Source organism: Cyanistes caeruleus, unplaced genomic scaffold, assembly GCF_971803275.1.
Source record: "Cyanistes caeruleus unplaced genomic scaffold, bCyaCae1.hap1.1 HAP1_SUPER_30, whole genome shotgun sequence".
In the NCBI taxonomy this organism is placed as follows: Eukaryota; Metazoa; Chordata; class Aves; order Passeriformes; family Paridae; genus Cyanistes; species Cyanistes caeruleus.
Genome location: NW_028256295.1, coordinates 2,851,566 through 2,872,165, shown reverse-complemented (window position 1 = coordinate 2,872,165; position 20,600 = coordinate 2,851,566). Strand labels below are relative to the sequence as shown.

Here is a 20,600-nt window from a genome sequence, read left to right as displayed (position 1 = left end):
GGGGCAGGGGGACCACATGCCTGCAGTGGCCCCACAGTGGGATGGAAGGAGCCCCTTGCATGGCAGTCAGGGGAGAAAGAACTCCCTGGAGCTGCCAGCAGCTCTGAACTGAGCCCCAGGCAGGGCCAGAGCTTGGCAGCTGGAGCAGGAGCATCTCAGGTTCCCTGGGGCCAGAAATGAGCCACACAAGGCACAGCCGTGGGGCACAGCCCTGGGCCTGGCCCTTCCCTCTCTGCTCTTTTCCATGGCTGCACAGGGCACACGGAAGGAGACACTGGCATTGCACAGTGGAAGAAGATTGACAGCTAAATGCTCCTTCCTCCCACTGACAGCAATGCTGTGGGATCACTCAGGGCTCCAGAAGGGAGCAGGGCGAGGTTTCCAGAATCCATCAACCTTCAGACTCTCAAGGGAAATGGAACATGAGTGAGCTCTTGCCACCTTGACACTGATTGTTCTGTGCAGAAAGGGACATTGAGAACTTGCCTCCAGCATCTGGCAAGGTCTTCAAACCACCATCTACCACCACTTCCAGATGTTCCATGTCACGATCCAAATCTAGAAGGGAGCACAGATCAGAGCCATTCCATGGTGTGCTGGGATCCCCTTCTGCCTTAGGGAACTGGGCACTGCAAGGGGGTCAGGTAAGGCTGTGAGAGCCAGATGTCAGTGGACATGGCCAAAGCTGCAGAGGGGCCCGATGAAAGCTCTGGGCTGGCTCTGGACATTCTCAACACCTTTTCCATGCTCTGTGCAAAATCCCTGAAAGGCAGGCACTGCCAAGCAGCAGAGATGGCAGCTCAAGCCTCAGCAGGGCTCAGGCCCAGAGACACAGCAATTACCTCCTGGGACTGTGCCTGGCATGGCCTCCCTTCCTGCAGCAGAGGCTGCCCATGAGCCACTGCTTCCTCCGGGAAACGCCGCCTTCAGCACAGCCTTTGGGTTCATCTCTGGAGAAAGGAAGAGCCACAGCTGGATCAGATGGAACCATTCCCCACTGGGGAGGTGGCATGTTCAAGAGGCAATATTTGTCAAAGTCATGGATAAGGACAAGGAAAACACCCAGGTTATTGGGGCTGGCCAGGGTCCTCCCTCCTCCAAACAGCCCCTACACCTGATCCAGCCTGAGACCAGGAAATTGCAGGGGATCTCAGGGTGTGCATAGCCCATGGTGCAGTTTGGGCTCCCTGTCAGCTGATGCCAAATGCCTTCCTGCAGAGGCTGGGGAGAAGCTGCAGCCAGGCCAGGCTGGGAAACAGCCCTGCAGGCCATGAAAGCAGCAGCAGGGCAGTGAGGCTGCCATGGATCCCTTCCTGCTGTGCCAGGCACGGCGTGTCCAGATGTGCAGAGAAAGCCCCCGGCTGCTGAGTCTCAGGAAAAGGCTGAGGGACGTGGACCCACCATGGCGTCTCTCCACATCACTCAGCCTCTTGTCTCCTGTAGGTTTGTTCCTCCCTCTAGGAGGACCTTAACAGAAAGTATTTCCATTTCAGATGAATGGATGCCACAGAACCAGGGCTCAGCCTGTGGGATCAGCAGGGACACACCACTCACCCCTGTGATGGGAGCTGGGCTTGCGTGCAGCAACCAGAAAAGGAGCTTGAAATGTCCTCGCTGCAGACACACCTGCAACTCAACAGCCACAGAATCTTCTGTCACCTGGTTCGTGACAGGTTGTCAATGATTATTCCTTGTTGAGACAGTGAGAACGTACCTGCATGGGGCTCCAGAGGCAGAAAATCTTCATGAAGCCAAGCTGCTGGAGAAGCCTTCCTACCACCCTCATCTGGAAGGAAGCACAGATCAGAACCATTCCATGGTGTTCTGGGATCCACATCTGCTTTAGGGAACTGGGCACTGCAAGGGGTTCAGGTAATGCCATGGGAGCCACATGTCAATGGACATGGCCAAAGCTGCAGAGGGGCCTGGGGAGCTCTGGACTGGCTCTGGTCACTCTCCACCCTCTTTGCAGGCCTTGTGCAACATCCCTGGAGGGGCAGTGGGACCAGCCAAGGGCCCCTGAGGCCTCTCTCCCTCCCACAGAGGAAACCCTCCCTAAAGCCCTGGGGAAAACCATCCCCAACACTTCCCAGGGAGAAGGGAGCACTGTCCCGGGAAAGGGGACTGAGGCCGCCAGCTCACCTGCTCGCCGTGCTCGCCACGGAGCAGCCTGGGCAGCCCTGTCAGGCAGGGCCACTGCCAGGAGGAGCAGGAGGAGGAGGCGCAGAGCAAAGGCCATGGTGCCTTGCCCACTGCCAGTCCTGCAGCTCTTGCTGCCACTACTGTCCTGACACCGCTGTCCCAATGTCAGCACCGCTGCTGCCGCCGCCGCTGCTGCCACAACAGTCGTGGTCAAGGACTGACTGCTCGGTCCTTGTGGTGCTGGGCAACCACGGGGCTCTGGGACCTCTGTGACCTCAGAGCCTGCTGTCACCTCTGCCTGCTGTCACCCCACAGGCTGCTGTGACCTCATGGCCACGGTGGAATTGTGTGGGGAGTGGGATCTGCCTCCTTCACTAGGGAGCTCATCCTGCCCAGCAGCTCTGTCCAAGGGCTATGACAGGGTCCCAGCCCAGCTGATCTCAGGCTGGAGGATGAAGGGATGGAGAACAGCCCTGCTGAGAAGGACTTGTGGCTGCTGCAAGGAGAGAGGCTGGATATGAGCCAGCCATGTGCCCCCAAAGGAGGCTGCCCAGCAGCTTGAAGGAGGTGATTCCACCACCCCTCTGCTCTGCTGTGAGCCCACCTGGAGTACTGCATCCACCTCTGGGTGCCCAGCATAGGAAGGACATGGTCCTGTTGGAGCTGGTCCAGAGGAGGGACAAAATGCTCTGAGGGCTGGAGCCCCTCTGCTTTGGAGACAGGCTGGGATAGCTGGGGGTGTTCAGCCTGGAAGGGAGAAGTCTCCACAAAGACCTGACTGCTACCTTTCAGTACTTTAAGGGGGCTTGTAAAATAGACAGGACAGAATTTTTAGTAGGGCCCATTGTGACGAGACTGAGGGGGAATGTTTTCAATCTATAAGATGGTAGATTCAGACTAGACATAAAAAAGACGTTTTATACACTGTGGGTTTTGAAACCCTGGCATGGATTGCCCAGAGAGGTGGGCATCCATCCCTGCTGACATTCAAGCTCATACTCTGAGCAACCAGATCTAAAGGTGTCCCTGCTCTCTGCAGGGCACTGGGCTAGATGGCCTTTAAATGTCCCTTCCAAGCCAAGCCATTCTATGTTCCTGTGCACCAGCAAAGCAGTGCTGGAATAATGCTGGGGTGATGATGCTGGCACCTGTGTTTTGGTAGTTGTGCCATTTAGCTGTTGGCCAGAAGAGGATTGATGGGCTGCACAGTGAAGTCTGCAAAAAACAGTGTGCTCAAGGAGAAACAGGAGAGGAACATGGCTTCCAGTTCAGACAAATGCCAGCATTTTGCTGCCCATTCCTTGTGAAGAAATAAAGGAATGTCCTGAAGATCCCTTCAATGTGGGTGCACCATTGGCTTTATCAGTACTTGTGTTCTGTAAAACAGGTGAGCTGATACAGCTTCTTGCCCCATTTATCACTGGATAAAATCCAAATACTGCATTGCTCCATGTTTACTTTCTTCCAAGTAAAGGCAGATTTTGTTCATTCTTGAGTGGGACATATTCATCTGTTGACAAGCAAATTCTTCTTGCCATTCACACCATGTTGATTTGCTCTAATCGGATTGTAATTAGGATCTACCTCTCATTGTAATTAAGACTGATGGATTGTGAGGTGAAGTGTTGCATAATTTGCCCTCGAGAGAGTTTTTCTCTAATTCAATGACATTTGAAGACAGGTGTAGCCTACCATACTTGTGGCATTAGTCTCCCACTCTGTCCTTTCCTCTCACCCAAGGGGAGGATGGAGGTCTGCAGGTCTCATCTGTGCACAGAAAGAGTTCATATCTCACCCAGACCTGCAGATGCTCATGATGGTTTCTGCCGGGCAGTGGCAGAAGCAGTCACGGTGATGGATTTCAGGCAGCGCTGGGGCTGTGCCAAGATCTCAGGGGGCCCGGCCAGAGCAGTCGTGGCTGTTCTGCCCACATGGCTGGTCCCAGGCCCCTGCTCCCTTCAATCCCAGCTGCGGGCCGATGGCTTCCCCTCCCTGTGCCCGGCAGCCGCTGGGGCCGCGCGGGCCGTGGTGAAGGGGCCTGGCCCAGCCCAGAGCTGCTCCCGGGGCCTGGCAGAGCCCGGCTCGGTGCAGGCCAGGCTGGAGCAGGGCCGGCCTGACCAGCACCCAGTTAACCCTTCACAGCTGGAAACAACAGAGAGCTTTCCTGGGCTTGTCTGTCTTTAAAATGTGGATTTCACACAGGAGGATACAGCTTCTAAATGGTTTAGTAGGTTGTCAGTTTCTCAGAGCCAGCCAGCTATTGGTTTTGCTAAGCACTGAGGAAGATCTTAGAAGCCCCTTCCTAGAAAAATAATTTCTGTGGGTGACTTCTTCCCTCCTCACCAAGTATCAACTAATACAAAACCAGCACAGACACTCAGGGTGTAATAGGAAGCAATTTTGAAGCAATTGTTTTAAAGCAAAAGCAGTTATTAAACAGAGATTGATGTCACTCCCCCAGACCACTGGAGAGGGACAGTGACTCTGCCACCTCCCCCTGGCCAGCCCATTCCAATTCCCAATCAGCCTTTCTGGAAAGAACTCCTTCCTATTGTCCAGCCTAAACCTGCCCTGGTGCAGCTCAAGGCTGTGTCTCCTTGTCCTGCCCTCCAGCAGATCCCCACTCGCAGCCAGCTTGGTGTCATCTGCAATTTGTGAGTTTTGAGGGGCCTGGGAGAAGTCTCTGTCTCCCACCGATTTGGGGGGACTGGTGCAGGCTCCACCCCCCTCTGATTTTGAGGGACAACCTGGAGGAAAGGCACCAAAATCTTGACAAAGGCTGAAGGGAATGCTCTGATTACCCCTTTTGCTAAGAGGTTCCCTTAGGTGAAGTTGCTAACCAGGACAAAACTTCCAGGCCCGCAGTGGGTTTTGGGTTGTTTTATTTCCTGGGCCCTCAGTCCTGCGTGGGACACGGGAACTGGGTGCTGCAGAGGCTGCGCCAAGGCATCAGAAATGCCCGCCCAGCACCCAAGGGTGGTAGAAGATCCGCTCCAGCACCGGCCGGTCCATGGGGTGCTTGGACAAACAGCAGCGGATCAGATGTTGGCACTCTGGGGACAGAAGGCAGAAAGCGGCGCTCACTTGCAGAAGGCTCCTGCCCAGCTGCTCCCAGCGCCTGCAGAAGCCGGGCCACGCTGCGTGTGCTGGGAGCTGCCCTTGGCGGGAGAGCGGCACGGCAGGACAAGCGTCCCCTCCTTCAGCCAAGCGTGCCACACCCAGCCTGCCACGGGCCACCTGCTGCAGCCGGCCCTTGAGGGCACATGGACGTCCCATGCAGCTGCGGGAGGGCCGGGCTGGGCTGCGCGGTGCCACCTGCCAAAGCCTGCCTGCTTCAGGCCACGTACCAACCTGGAGAGACCTCCTGCGGGAAGAAGAGCTGCCCCAACACGGTGTCACGCTCGTTCTCGAAGGGCAGGAACCCGCACACCATCTCCAACAGCCGGCTGAATGCCGCACCCCGCAGCCCAGGAGGGAATGGGGCCGTGCAGTGCCTGGCACTGGGAGCAGGGCCCGTGCTCTGGGCTCACCGGCAAACTGTGTGAAGGCCCGCTCCTGGAGGAAGGTGCCACAACCGAAGTCGATCAGCTTCAGGTCGCCAGTCTCCAGGTTGGCGAGGAGGTTCTCTGGCTTGATGTCCCGGTGCAGGACACCGCAGGCCTCCAGCACACGCCAGCACCTCCAGCACCTGCCAGAAAAGCCAGCGCGCCACCTCCTCCCTCAGGAACTCTTGCTCCAGCAGGACGTGCAAGAGATCCCGAGATTGCTCCGGATGCTCCATCACCAGGATGAAGCTGTCAGGCAGCTGGAACCAGTCGAGGAGCTGGATGATTCTGCGGCAGCCAGAGCCCACCTTCAGCATCAGCACGATCTCCAGTGGAACACAGGTGCCATCGGGCTGTGAGGAGAAGACAATGCCTCCATCACAGCGCCTGATGATCCCAGGAACCCCCCGAGTGCCCGCCAGTGCAGCGGCCCCAGCCAGCGCCGCCACCTTGCTCTGACCTGCTTCTAGGCTGTGCTCAGAAGCCCTGGCCTGGCCTGGGAATGCCCCTCCAGAGCCCCATGGCAGCCTCAGACAGCTCCTCAGGTCTCACCTGCTGGTACGGAAGACTTGTTGGTATTTGGTGGCTGTATGGGAGCAGCTTCCTGGAGATGGAGGAAACTCCCTGGTCCCTTGGGAATTGTCTCCTCCACCAGGCACAGGCTGTTGCCAGCTGGCACGTCCAGCACCGTCACCTGGGAGCTGTGGTCCAGCAGCTGCTGGCTCCAGGACACTTGCTGCTCCTCCACCTGCTCCTGAGATGGCTCCCCTGGATCAGGCTGGGCTTCCACTTGGACCTGTGGGCTTTCCCTGGCCATGTCAGTGCTCAGGGATGCGCCCGTATTGTCGAAGACCAAGGGTCCGAGGGAGCTGGGAGACCTGTCCCTGGGCTCTGCACCTTCTGCAGGCTGACAGGTCTGGCTGAGCCTCTCCAAGCGATGGAGGCTGTCAGAGATAGCGGAGGCTCCTGGCACCATGGACGTTCTCTGACAGCCTGAGCTTCTTGCACGGATGGCGGGTCTTCTCTGCTGTGCCATCCTTGCAAGGCTTGAGGCTCTCCCAAGGATGGTCAATCTTGCTGGGAGCATCCTCCACAGGGGATGGTGGCTTCTGGAGAAGCTGGGAGAGCCACAGCAGGGCAGGTGGCCTCACCTCATCAGCTTCTCCAGTTCTTTCCACAACGCCAGCCACATCCCAAAGAAGAGCGGCACAGATGTCCCATTGTGTGCCCAGTGCCGGATCATCACTTCCTGCAGCTCTTGGGCCACTGCCATGCAGGGACCGCAGCTGCTGGAGCTCTCCAGAGGGCTTGCGGGAGCACCTGGCCGCCGGCGAGGGGTGGCCCGAGGCCTGGAGAACCTGGGAGCCTCAGGGGCTGCTCGGTTCCTCCATGGGCCTCTGGGCCTAACCCTGGGGCGCTTCCTCGTCTGCCGCCTCCGTGGTTGCCAGTGGCCACCGGCCCAGCAGACAGCCACAGCGGCCAGCAGCAGGACAAGGGCAGGTATCAGGACGCCACCGTCACCCATGGCTACGGCACGTCCCATGGCGACTGCACTGGCAGCTGCGGGGGCTGGCCCGGTTTATATAGGGCTGGCGTGGTGATGTCACAGTGCTGTGGCCAGGACAGCTGTGTGACATCACGGCCCTGCATCACCCCAGCGCTCAGCCCCTTTGTGACATCACGGCCCCACCCAATTCAGGGATCACAGCCCTGGCTCATCCCTGAAGATGAACATGGCCTTGAAAAACCTGGAAATCAGAACCGGAGCTCAGCCCCTTGCAATGAATCCTCCCCTGGAGCAAGTGGCAGCACATCAGGAAGAGTGCTGCTGCCACCTGTGTCAAGCCCTGGCTCCCAGGACACTGCAGCGGCACCAACTTCAAACAACCACTCCCCTGTGCCAGAGAAGATCCCCCAGAGACAAAGGGAGGGGAAGTTCCTCTGTCTCTGGGGAGCTCTCCTGAAATGGCTGGCGAGGACTGCAAGAGTTTTTTCTTAGCAGCTCAACAACTTCTGCAGAGCCTCCATTCTAAATAAATCTGGATATTCCAAAGAGCGCTCATGCTTGTCCCACTGCTCTGGTTTTGACTGCCATGGGGTTCCTCTCTTCCCAAGAGCTGGCACGTGCTGGGTTTGGATTCAAGATGGGAATGCTGTGATTCAGTCAGGGGTGGTTTGGTTTCTGCTGAGCAGGGCTTGCCCTCTTCAAGGACTTTGCAGTGTGCCTTGTTACAATGCGTGTTTTCCTCTGGGAAGGGAGGGGTGAGTGTTGAAGACAGAGGCAATAAATGCATTAGAAAACCTGCACTGTGTCTGTGTCCATGTTTGTCAGGGGACCATCCACATCCTGGAAGGGGATGATGTAATTTCTATTTTTTAATTTTTTTTTATTAATGGATTTAACAAGTCAATTTTTATTGTGCCTCACATTTTTGGCCACCTTCATCTCCAGCTGAGTTTCAGTGTACCAAATTTCTTGCTGCAGTGGCAAGAAGCATCTCTGTACTCTTCTCCTGACCTTCATTCCTTGTCCTCTACCCGTCCCATTCCACCCCAAGTAGCAGGGACCATCCTGGTATAGATGCTAGCTTTGGAACAGGCTGCAGGGAGCTGCAGAAACTGCAGGCCCATGGCCTCTCAGTCCTGCCTGAGAAGCTAGCCTGGGAATTTCAAAGGAGGATTTCAAAACAATCCTCAGACAGAAAACAACTGCCAGGTGCTGTTTATCTGTCCTCTTGTTTCCTCTTGCAAGAGAGGGTCAGGGGGGTAGAGTACCCCTGACCAATGATGGTAATGTAGCACTTTGCTAACCAATAAGAGTTTCCTTTCTGTACCTTTCCACGTATCTGTCTATAAGACAGACCTGAAGCAATAAACTAGGGGAATTCTCCTGTTGAAACTCCCTTGAGAGTTTGTGTCGTTCTTTCTAGCCGTTCCCAATCGGAACGACAGTCCTCGGGCAGATCCATGAGGATATCCAGGACCATCCTGACCAGGGATGGGTGCCAAGGAGATCCAGGAGGGTTCAGTGTCCAGCTCTAAGTCCTGGGACACCCTGTGCCGTGCTCCCAACAGCCCCGATTTTCAGGAAGGAGCCACAGCAGCCTCCTGGCCATCCATGGATTTTTCTTCCAGGAATTCACTGTAGAGCTTGTTTCTGTTTTCCTGCTCTTTCTGAGCTCCTGTCAACATGGCATGGAGCTGGAAGAGGTGGAGAGGAGAAACGTCGGTAATGGGAAGACAGAGGGAAATTGCTGGGGAAAAGGGAGACACACACCCCTAACGGTGGCTGCAGAAAGCTCCACACACTCCAGCCTGCCCCAAAACCAGGGAAGCCCTGGCTAAAATCCAGGAGAAACACTGCTGAGGATCCAAGGAATCCGAGCCATGATCTGTGTGGAGAGTGTCCCTGACAGGAGGAACGTGAATGGAACCGAGCGAGGCTGGGGCAGGAGGGTCAGAGCGAGCAGAGAAGGGGGGCCCATCAACATCCTAATTTACTGCTCCAGAGAAAGAAAAATTCCCAGCTTTAATTCCAAGGAGGATAATTTAATATCTCCTTGGCATCTGCAGATCTATGACCTGAATCCAGTCATGAGTTTCCTTCAGGTCTCCACCCTCGGGACCAGTTAAACAGATAGTGGGGTTAAACTCTTTCCCACTTGTTAAATCTGGATCCTCCTGTTCCATGAGAAACTTTTAATTGTGTCCCTCAGAGAATCCTTCTGGAGCAGAAATCCCAGTGTGAAATGAACGGGGACAGGGAGTGTTGGGTGAAGAACAGACTAATGTGATAAGGTAATGTGCCTCGCTGGGGATCCAAGCCAGCCGAATTTCACCCAGAAAAAAAAGAGGGATTAAGTTCAAGCCTTGGGAAGCATTTGTTTAAGTTATGGCAAAGAGAAAGGGATTATGGCAGTTAATATGTTAATTGACTCACCCCTTATAAGGTTATGTTTCTAGAATGTTCCCGGTTCTCTCCCCTGATTGGTTGTTATTTGTTGCAGTATTTTGCATATTTCTAACCCCAGTTTGTGGTTGGACCCATGCCCTCAGACTCTGCCCTCAGACCTACCCTGTATATTTCTGTGTCTGCCCATAGTCCTGGTCTTTGGAGTTTGTCCCTATACTGCGCACGGTTTATGGGAGTTGTGCTTATTTTATTTCTCATTAAAGTGTTAATTTTAGGTGGACACAAACTCCATCATACCCTTTCATTTTATTTGCACCTCAATTCCCTGAAGTCAGAGAAACCTAAAGTTTTAAAGGTACTGGTTTTCAATAGGATAACATCCATTTAATTCCCAGTAAGAGGCACAGAACTGGATTTGAATCCAAGTTTGGATTCAGCATGGGAATGTAGTGGACAGCACACCGATGGTTTCCATGTTGCTGAGCAGGGCTTGTCCTGTCCATGGACTTTGCAATCCCCAACTGGACAATCCATGTCCCATGCTCTGCCAGCCAGGAGGTGACACCATCACCGTACCCCTCCTCATCCCCGTGTCCTATTTAGACAAGAATCTTCCTTCTCCTCTGCTCCAGAGGGTGCTCGAGTGCCCACAGGGAGCCCCTTCCTCGCTCCCGTGGAACTGGTGAGGGCTGGGGTGACGCAGGGCCGTGATGTCACAAAGGGGTTAAGCTCTGGTGTGATGCAGGGCCGTGATGTCACACAGCTGTCCTGGCCACAGCACTGTGACATCACTGCACCAGCCCTATATAAACCGGGCCAGCCCCCGCAGCTGCCAGTGCAGTCGCCATGGGACGTGCCGTAGCCATGGGTGACGGTGGCGTCCTGATGCCTGCCCTTGTCCTGCTGCTGGCCGCTGTGGCTGTCTGCTGGGCCGGTGGCCACTGGCAACCACGGAGGCGGCAGACGAGGAAGCGCCCCAGGGTTAGGCCCAGAGGCCCACGGAGGAACCGAGCAGTCCCTGCAGCTCCCAGGTTCTCCAGGCCTCGGGCCACCCCTCGCCAGGGGCCAGGTGCTCCCGCAAGCCCTCTGGAGAGCTCCTGCAACTGCGGTCCCTGCATGGCAGTGGCCCAAGAGCTGCAGGAAGTGATGATCCGGCACTGGGCACACAATGGGACATCTGTGCCGCTCTTCTTTGGGATGTGGCTGGCGTTGTGGAAAGAACTGGAGAAGCTGATGAGGTGAGGCCACCTGCCATGCTGTGGCTTGCCTAGCTTCTCCAGAAGCCACCATCCCTTGTGGAGGCTGATCCCAGCAAGATTGGCCATCCTTGGGAGAGCCTCAAGCCTTGCAAGGATGGCACAGCAGAGAAGACCCGCCGTCCATGCAAGAAGCTCAGGCTGTCAGAGAACGTCCATGGTGCCAGGAGCCTCCGCTATCTCTGACAGCCTCCATCCCTCAGAGAGGCCGTATGGCACTGCACGGCTTGCGGCGCCCTGCACCGGGACATCAAGCCAGAGAACCTCCTCGTCAACCCAGACACTGGGGACCTGAAGCTGATGGACTTCGGTTGCGGCACCTTCCTCCAGGAGTGGGCCTTTGCACAGTTTGCCGGTGAGCCCAGAGCGCGGGCCCTGCTCCCAGTGCCAGGCACTGCACAGCCCCATTCCCTCCTGGGCCGCGGGGTGCGGCATTCAGCCGGCTGTCGGCTGCCCTGTGGCACGGGGCAGGTGCTGTGCCCCAGGAGCCGGCTGCCAGCCCTGCCGACAGAAAGGGGCTGCAAAAGCCGGGCCCTGGGTCCTCGGCTTGGCAGGCCCACAAGGCCTTGGGCTGCTCCGCTGGCGTTGTCAGCCTTGCAGAATGGTTCCTTGGCTTTGGCCCATTGTCAGGGGGAGGCAGGCACGCCTTGGGGGGAAGTTGTGGCCACGGCTGCAGCCCCTGCCTCTGGCAGGAGGCTGGCACCAGGCTCTGGAAGGCAGCAGCCTGCGCCTGAGCAGTGCCACCCGTCTCCCCTAGGAACACGCACGTACTGCCCGCCCGAGTGGATCGGCCTGCGCTGCTACCACAGCGATGGGGCAACCATCTGGTCCCTGGGCGTGCTGCTGTTTGAGATGGTGTGCGGGTTCCTGCCCTTCGAGAACGAGCGTGACATCGTGTTGGGGCAGCTCTTCTTCCCGCAGGAGGTCTCTCCAGGTTGGTACGCGGCCTGAAGCAGGCAGGCTTTGGCAGGTGGCACCGCGCAGCCCAGCCCGGCCCTCCCACAGCTGCACGGGACGTCCATGTGCCCTCAAGGGCCGGCTGCAGCAGGTGGCCCGTGGCAGGCTGGGTGTGGCACGCTTGGCTGAAGGAGGGGACGCTTGTCCTGCCGTGCCGCTCTCCCGCCAAGGGCAGCTCCCAGCACACGCAGCGTGGCCCGGCTTCTGCAGGCGCCGGGAGCAGCTGGGCAGGAGCCTTCTGCAAGTGAGCGCCGCTTTCTGCCTTCTGTCCCCAGAGTGCCAACATCTCATCCGCTGGTGTTTGTCCAAGCACCCCATGGACCGGCCAGTGCTGGAGCAGATCTTCCACCACCCTTGGGTGTTGGGTGGCCATTTCTGATGCCTTGCCACAGCCTCTGCAGCACCCAGTTCCCGTGTCCCACGCAGGACTGAGGGCCCAGGAAATAAAACAACCCAAAACCCACTGCGGGCCTGGAACTTTTGTCCTGGTTAGCAACTTCAGCTAAGGGAACCTCTTAGCAAAAGGGGTAATCAGAGTGTTCTCTTCAGCCTTTGTCAAGATTTTGGTGCCTTTCCTCCAGGTTGTCCCTCAAAATCAGAGGGGGGTGGAGCCTGCACCAGTCCCCCCAAATCGGTGGGAGGCAGAGACTACTCCCAGGTCCCTCAAAACTGGAGGAGGATGGAGACAATCCCCGGGCCCCCCAAAATGAAGGGAGATAAATACCTGGCAACCTAAAATAAGTGATGGATGTAGCCCAGAGCATCCCCCAAGTCACAGGGGGAAGAGGAGACTGCCAGCCCCCCCAAAGAGGAGGGGAATTGTGCCTGTGCCAGCCCCACAAATTGCAAGGGGACAGAGAACACCCCTGGCCTGGCAGATGGCAAAGAGCAGACGGGGGCTGCCAGGATGGTGACAACACTGGTACCCCCCAAATCAGAGAGGGACAAAGAGCCCACACAGGCTTCCCAGAAGGAGAAAGGGGGCAGCAAATATCCCCTGTCCCCCTAAGTTGGACGGGCACAGACACAAAAGGCCCCACAAAAAGAGCATGAGGAACCAAGAGCACTGCTGGCCCCACAAGGGTAAGGCGGATGGAGAAACTCCCCATCTGTCTTTGTTTTGGAAGACAGGTGTCAGCTAGGGAGGGCAGGGGCCTCCCCTGGAATGAAAACGTAGACCCCCTCCCTCTGAATTATTATAATTCTGAAATCAAGGGGCTTTCAGGCAGAGATCTGAGGATAGGAATAACAGTTCTCTATTAGAATTTATAACCAGGCAAACAAACAACAATAACTTCAGCATTAGCAAGAAAACAGAACCAGGGGGCCCATGACAGCTTTCTCGGCTGAGATGGGATGGAGGAGAGGCTTTGTTTCACAAACCCCCTCGGGCGGGCAGTCCCGGTGCTCCTGCAGGGCTCTGAGGAACACTCAGCTGGAACAGCAGGGATGAGCTGAGATCCTGGGCCGGTGGCTGAGGTGGATCAGCAGCTCCACGGCGGTGCCTGGCACTGCCACACGTCCCGGCAGGACAGGGGGTGCGAGGCCACCAACAAAGAGGGGAGAAGGAGAAGCAGCAGCAGCTCCGTCTGGGTGATGGCGAAATTCCCTTCTCCCCACCACAACAACTCTGCGCCCGAAGTGTCCTTCTCCAAAACTGAAGAAAGCCCACCAAACTGTCGCCACCCTCCTTTTTTTCCTGCCCCCCTTCCCTCCTTGGTCCCGGCCAAACTCTTTGTCTTTTTTCAAGCACCCACCAAGTACCCACAGTTAGGTTTTACCCCAAACTAATGGGTAAAAATCCTATGGGCAAGCCAGAAATAAAAAACAAAGACACCTAACCCCCAACAGTCGCTGAGACTGGGGCTTGGCCTTCCTCGTGGTGAGGGGCATGAAGGAAGGCTGCAGTGTGATGGAGACTGTGATGGGCTGGGAACTCACTGGGGGAAAGGATGGAGCAGTTGTGAAGTAAAAGGCAGGTGTGGGGGAGAGAACTGTTCAGAGAAGGGCTGAGCTACAGCTTGAGCAAGATGAAAAATGTCATTTGGGGTCATCCCAGATGGATTCCATTTCAGAAGTTATGGAACAAGTTTAATTTTTGGGGGGTGTCATGTTTTCCCTTGGTGGTGGACACTGTGCAGACTTGAGCTGCATTGCCAAAATGCTCAAGTCTCTGCTGCAGGTCACAGCGTTTCTTCTTTCGCTGATCCTGGCCCGGTGCTGAGCCCAGCAGAGCCCTGGCAGAGCCCAGAGCAGCCTCAGCATCCGCAGAGCCCGGCTACAAGGAGAGAAAGCAGAAACCGCCCGTCAGCTGAAGGCTCCTGTCCCCTTGTCCCAGCCACCCACGGTGCCCAGGCCATGCTGGCCGTGCTCAGAGCTGGGCCCAAAGCTGCCCATCACTGCTGCCTTGGGGAGCAGAGCAGGAGGGCAGGACATGTGCCCAGCCTGCAGCCAGCCACGGCAGATCCAGCCCCTCAGCAGCTGCCCAGAGCGGGATGCTCCTGTGCCCGCTGCCAGCTCCCAAAAGCTCTTGTCCCACCCATGCCAAGGAGATGAGGACCCACCTCACACCATCCGCTGCCACAAGAAAAGCTGGTCCCAAACGATGTCCTCAGTCTTCTCCAAGGGCACGGCCCATCCACGCCACAGCTGGTCCCAAGCACTTCCTGATCCAGACTGGACCCCACCTGGAACGCTTCCTTTAGAAAAACAAACAAGAAATTAATGAAAATAGGTTACAGACAAAAAGGGGAAACAAGAAAAATGGTAAAAAATCTTCTGTCTGTCAGGAGCTTGAGGAAGGCCCAACCCCTACATTCTGGGGAAAAACCCACCCATGGGTGAGGGAAGCCCATGCTTTCTCCCTTTCCCCCAGCACTGTCCCCCAAAATCACGGTGATCCCAAAGCAAAGCAGGGGAGTGGAGCAGCCCAAGCCCTTCCTTGCCTGCACAGCAAAGCAGCCGTGCTCAGGTTCTGGAGTCCCACCTGTGCTCCTGCCATGGGGGTTTGTTTGTGTTGGGCTGGCTGCCCCAGCCCCAGCCCGGGGCACGGTGGGTGCTGGGGGCTGTTGGCAGGGCCAGGATCCCACTCCCATTTCGTACCCACCCCAGCCCACGCCCCCAGCCCTGCCAAAAACCAGCTGGGCAGCCACTGAGGAATCAGCTGCATCTGCCCCAGCAAAGGGGAAACCTTTGGTTCCCGGCCAATGCACAAATCTGGGAGCATCCCCCTGGGTCTGGACTTACCTGAAAATTCCCTGTGGAGCCTGGCTTTGAAGAAGGTGCCAGAATCAAAGTCCATCATCGCCAGCTCCTGCTGGCCAGGTGGAGGAAGAGGTTGTCATCCTTGCTGCTGTCCTCCATGTCTCCAGCAGCAGCAGCAGCCCCACCTGGTACAGCTTCTCCAGGGGCTCCTTCTTCCCTGGGGTGACACCAGGCTGTCAGGGTTCTGCCCAGGGCCCGGCTGTCAGTGAAGCAGGACAAGCAAAACCAGCTCAGATGGTGCCCACCAGTGCTGGGCAGAGCAGCTCAGCTCCAGCACAAGGGCTGTGTGTTCCCATTCCATGACCCCAGTGCAGTGACACAGGCAGGACAAAAAAGTCTGGGTTTCTTTGCTGCTGATTGCCAGGGCATGTGTGGAGCTGTAACTTACCAGGTCCCTGCATCACTGTGCCTGTGGCTCTCTCCTTTCTTCTAGGGCTGATGAATATCCTGCATCCAGGGATCACAGGACAGGTCTTCTAATGAGGGCCTGTCCAAGGAGTTCAGGGATAAACACCACCTGATCAGAACTTGGCAATCTGGGGAGAGAAACCACAAACCACTGGTCAGTTGGAGAAGGCTCCTGTCTGCTTTGCCCCACTATTCTCGTGCCCAGGCCACGCTGGATGTGCTCAGAGCTGGGCCTAAACTTTCCCATCAATTCTTTGTTTTGGAGGAGAGCAGGAGAGCAGGACATGTGCCACCTCCTCAGCAGCTGCCAGAGCGGGATGCTCACGAGCCCGCTGCTGTCTCCCAGCACTGGTGTTCCCCCCGTGCCCAGAGATGAGGATCCACCTTGGGAGAGCCGTTGTGGCAGCGGGAGCTGGCCCCATCTGATGTTCCTGCCCCTCCTGAAAGGGTGCTCCCCGCAGACCATCTCGTGCAGCAGGATGCCCAGGGACCAGACGGTCGCTGCCTCGCCATGGTACCAGCCGAAGTCGTTCCATTCCGGGGGGCTGTATGACGGTGTTCCTATGGAATATGGATGGAGCTCATCAGGGGGATGCTGCTGCTCCCAGAGCCTGGCCCCAGCATCCCTGGGCATGTGGGGGCTGCCCCAGTGGCACACGGGGTGACCTGCTGCCCTCTCGCCAGCACCTGGGACTTGGGTACAAACCTGGGGTTGGAAAAGAAGCCACTGGTGTTGGAAGAGGGCAGCAGAAACCCTGGCAAGGCCCGACCATGACACACAAAGGGAAATACCCACTCAGTGCTGGGGAAAAACCACACCCACATCCTCCCTGCTGGCATTGCCCAAAAAATATCTTGAACCAAGGCAAACCAGGTGAGCAGAGCAGTCCAAGCCCATTCTCACCTGCACACCAAACCAGCTGGTGCACAGGTTCTGGCTCCCCCTCTCTGCAACCCCCACCCATGGGGATTTTGTCAGGCTGGCTGCCCCAGCCCCAGCCCCAGTCCTGGGCAGAGTGGCAGGCAAAGGCTGCCAGCAGGGATGGAAGATGGGTCCTCACCCAGCTCTGCTCAAAAGCAACTTGGCTGAAGACTCAGTCCTGTGACTGGCAGCCAAAGGGAGAATCCCTCCTGCCACACCCAGGTTGGGCCAGGAGATGCCAGGACCAGGATCACCACCCCTGTGTGGGCTCACCTGCAAATTGAGTGTAGGCTGTGTCCTGCAGGTAGGTGCCACAGCCGAAGTCAATCAGTTTTGCCTGCCCGGTGTCCAGGTCTACCAAGACGTTCTCAGGTTTGATATCTCGGTGCAGGACCCCGCAGCTGGTGCAGTGCCGCACGGCCGCCAGCACCTGCTGGAACAGCTCCCGCGCCTCTTCCTCGGACAGGAACCTCCGTGCCCGAATGAAACGCCGCAGGTCCTGACACCGCTCCGGGCGCTCCAGCACCATCACGATGGTGTTGGGGAGCTCAAGCCATTCCAGCAGCTGCACCACACCGGGGAAGCCTGTGGACACCTTGTCCAGCAGCACTATCTCCAGGGGTGCGCTGGTGCCGTCGGGCTGCGGGAGGAGCACGGTGCCGTCAGTGGGGCTGAGGCCGTGCCAGGGCTCGGGAAGCCCTCAGCCAGCCCGGGATGCTCTGTGCCCTCCGCTGGCCCCACGCCCGCTCTCCCTCCAGGTGTCCTGGCGGCTCCCACCCTGCCGGGCCCCGGCTCATCCCCGCCCGGCACGGCCCGGCTTCTGCCGCTGGCCCCGCTCACTCACCAGCTCGCCCCAGTGCCGGACGCGGTTCCGTGGCACCTTTTTGATGGCCACCTGCAAACCAAAGGGAACAGCGGATTCAGCTCACCGCCCACCGTGTCCAGCCCCATCCTCCTCCTCCGCCCCCTCCTCCTCCTCCGCCCGCCGCCGGCCCCTCTGCTCACCGGGAGTCCGTCCGAGAGCCGAGTGGCCGCAAAAACTCTGCCAAAGCCGCCGCGCCCCAGCAGTGACCCCACTCGGTAGCGCTGCTGCAGGGCCTGCTGCGCCTTCCCTGGGGAAGAGACGCGGCCGTCAGTGCTCGGCCCGGGGCCAGGAACGGCCCCCGAGCGCTCCCCGAGCTCCCCGGGCCGGGCACCCGCAGGCGTTCCCTCATTGGAACGCGACAGCGGCGGAGCTCGGGCCGGGGAAGCCGCAGCGGAGGCGGCGGCAGCGGCCGCACCGCCTGTGTCCTCCGCGGGCCCCGGGAGGAGCCGGGGCCGGGGCCGGGGCCGGGGCCGGGGTCGGGGTCGGGCCAGGCGGAGCCAAAGGGCAGCGATGCCGCCCCAGCCCCAGGCAATGATGCCCGCCCAGCACAGCCAGAGCCAGGCGAAGAGGAGACCTCGGCGGGATGGGCGGAGACGGGGACGGGGCCGGGGCCGGGGCAGCCCCGCCCGGGGCCGGGGGCGGACCGGGGGCATGGCCCGGGTGGGCACGGGGAGAGGGAACCTGGAAGAGGAGGGGACACAGGAAAAGGGAGTCGGGGAGAAGATGCGGGACAGTGGGAGAGGGAGAGGAGAGAGAGAGAATTGATAAATTTTCTGCTGTCGCTGCTTTCGCCGCTGCTGCTGCTGCTGCCGCCGCTGCCGCTGCAACTGAAGCCCCGGGGCCGTTTGTCCCCGTGTCCGTTTGTCCGTTGCCCGCTCGGCCCCGCCCCGAGCCCCGCGCTCCCCGGGCAGCCCCTGAGCCTGGCCAAACACGGCAACTTTGCCCTGCTGAGCCAAGAGCCAGAGTCTGGACTCCTGCACAGGGGCACAGCAATGCCCTTGGCTGCTGCTGTGCCTTGTCCCTGCTGAGGCTCAGACACCGTCTGAGCACATTCCCTGAATGCAGAATTTGTACCTGAGCCAAGCACTGCACTTGTGTCTCCTGCATTGCTTTCCAAGGAAAACAGGGCAAGGCAAACTGGCTATAGCTCAGGGTATTTTACAGTGTCTAAAACTTGCCAAGTCTCAGATCTTAGAGGTGAGAGCCGTTTGGAATGAATGGGATGGAGAAACAGCGCAAGATGGAAAAGGGAAACATAAAAATAAATAGAGAAAAATAGAGAAAAACATATTGGTTGTTTCTTTTGATTTTATTTTCATTTCTTAAAAAAGCTGTTTCCATTTTCCCAGAATCTTCTCCCCAGTCCTGTCTGTTCTTCCCAAAAACCTGTCCTGGAGAACAAGGCGCAGCTCCTGTCACAAGATGTGCCCCCAGCTGCAGCTTCTCTTGGCTTCCCACACTGTGAGTGCAGCACAACTCTTGCAGCAAAGCAGGACAAATATTTGAAGAACTTGACAACTTGTTCTTTCTTTTCCTTGTGCACAGGGGAGTTGTGCCATTGGTGAGGTTTTCATTGTTCCTCTTCTACCCAAAGAAAACATGATGGGCTGCCAGGAATTGTTGGGGAATACAAGCCTGGCTGAATGTGGAGAAAGAATCTCCAGAGCCTGCAGCCAGCAGTGGAGAGCTCATCATTCCAACAGCCCCATGGACATCTTGAAAGTGATCTGGAACATGAAGATGGGCTGACAGAGGGAGTTTGTTTCTGTGTTCAGTTGAGATGATTCTACATCTCTTGCAGTGGGAGAAATCAAGAGCACAATCAGTTGATGATAAGCAGCAGAACACGATAAGCTGGACCTCTCAGTGGGTGAGAGAAAGAATGTGAAAAGGAGAAATGCAGGGAATGACTTGGTGAACTTTGTGTGCAAGAAGGGTCATTTTTTCCTAATAATTCCCAATTCATTCCCTTTGCTTTTATCCTTTTAACAAGGCCAATTGCATCTCAGATTCCCCAGGAAATGAGAACCCTGAGTTTGTGGAGCTGCCTGAAAGGTGCCCTGTTCCTTTTTCTGCTGCTGCTCAGAAGAAACAATGAAGCGAGTTGGGAAGTTCTGGTTTTTCTTTCTCCTGGAGGATTTTTTCATTTGATTTGCCACTGCAGAGGCAATTTCTGTGATGGCCTCTGTCAGTTGATTCTATTTCAGCAGCAGCAGCAGCAGCAACAGGGCTGTGTTTGAGCACTGCAAATGTGACCTGTGTGGCTTTAATTCCCCTTGACTTAGTGCTCAGGGACTTGGGAGCATTTTGATCTCTACTGATCATGATGGCTGAAACAAAAATCCTGAGTTCCCCGTGACAAAAGCACAGTGGGTAGCACTGATTGAAAGAGGCAATTGCAGCTGTACTGCTAAAATTCAAGTGGCAAGCAGAAGTGGGGCAAGAGCAGCCGGGATCTACAATTGCCAAGGCAAATGTAGATTAAATAATTTTGTGGGACTTTTCTGGAATTTGGTGGGATGTTTCAGGAATTTTGTGGGATTTTTGTGGAATTTAGTGGAAATTTGAGGATATTTTGTGGGATGTTTCTGGAATTTGTTGGGGGTTTAAGAAGATTGAGGGATTTTTAAAAAATTTTTTGCAATTTCATGGGATTTTTTTTGAGTTTTATGGGATTTTGCAAAAGTTTAAATAATTTTGTGGGATAATTCTGGAATCTTGAGGGATTTTGAGGAGACTTGAAGAATTTTGAGGTATTTTCTTCGATTTTGTGGTAATTTGTTTAGATTTTGTGGGATATTTGTGGAATTTGGTGGGTTTTTGAGAACATTTAGAGAATTGTGTGGGATTTTTCAGCAATTTGGTGGGATTTTCCTTGAATTTTGTAGGTTATTGATGAGATTTTCTCGGAGATTTGTGGAATTTTGTGGGCTTTTGCAGAGTCATGAAGAATTTTGAGGTATTTTCTAAGATTTTGTGGAAATTTGTTTAGATATTGTGGGATGTTGCAGGAATTTGTTGGGCTTTTGAGTAGATTGCTGCAATTTTGTGGGATTTTCCTTGAATTCTGAGGGTTTTTGTGGAGACTTGAAGAATTTTGAGGGAGTTTTCCTAGCTGCTTTGGAATTTTTTTGAGATTTGGTGGGATGTTTCTGGAATTTGGCATGGTCTTGGAAAGATTCAGGGAATTTTGTGAGATTTTTTTCTGGAATCTTGAGGGATTTTGAGGAGACTTGAAGAGTTTTGTGGGATTTTTCTGAAATTTTGTGGAAATTTGTGGCAATTTGGTGGGATCTTTCTGGAATTTGGTGGGATTTTTTTGTACTGT

General features: G+C 56.2%; 3 protein-coding genes across 3 annotated transcripts in view; all 3 read right to left on the bottom strand.

Moving 5' to 3' along the window:
* Positions 1–20,600, bottom strand: part of LOC147645291 (uncharacterized) — a 409,208-nt gene that overhangs the window by 97,799 nt on the left and 290,809 nt on the right. The gene's annotated exons all lie outside the window — the stretch shown is intronic.
* Positions 1–20,600, bottom strand: part of LOC111922621 (uncharacterized) — an 813,543-nt gene that overhangs the window by 513,071 nt on the left and 279,872 nt on the right. The window lies entirely within an intron of this gene.
* The window catches only part of LOC147645303 (serine/threonine-protein kinase pim-1-like), a 48,404-nt gene continuing 43,294 nt past the window's right edge, over positions 15,491–20,600 (bottom strand). The window contains exons 2-4 of the mRNA XM_086874733.1: positions 16,681–17,047; positions 15,870–16,046; positions 15,491–15,613 (exon numbers count right to left, since the gene is read on the bottom strand). Coding sequence (XP_086730859.1) covers positions 15,507–15,613; positions 15,870–16,046; positions 16,681–17,047 — 651 coding nt within the window. The 3' untranslated portion in view covers positions 15,491–15,506. The remainder of the gene's footprint in view (positions 15,614–15,869; positions 16,047–16,680; positions 17,048–20,600) is intronic.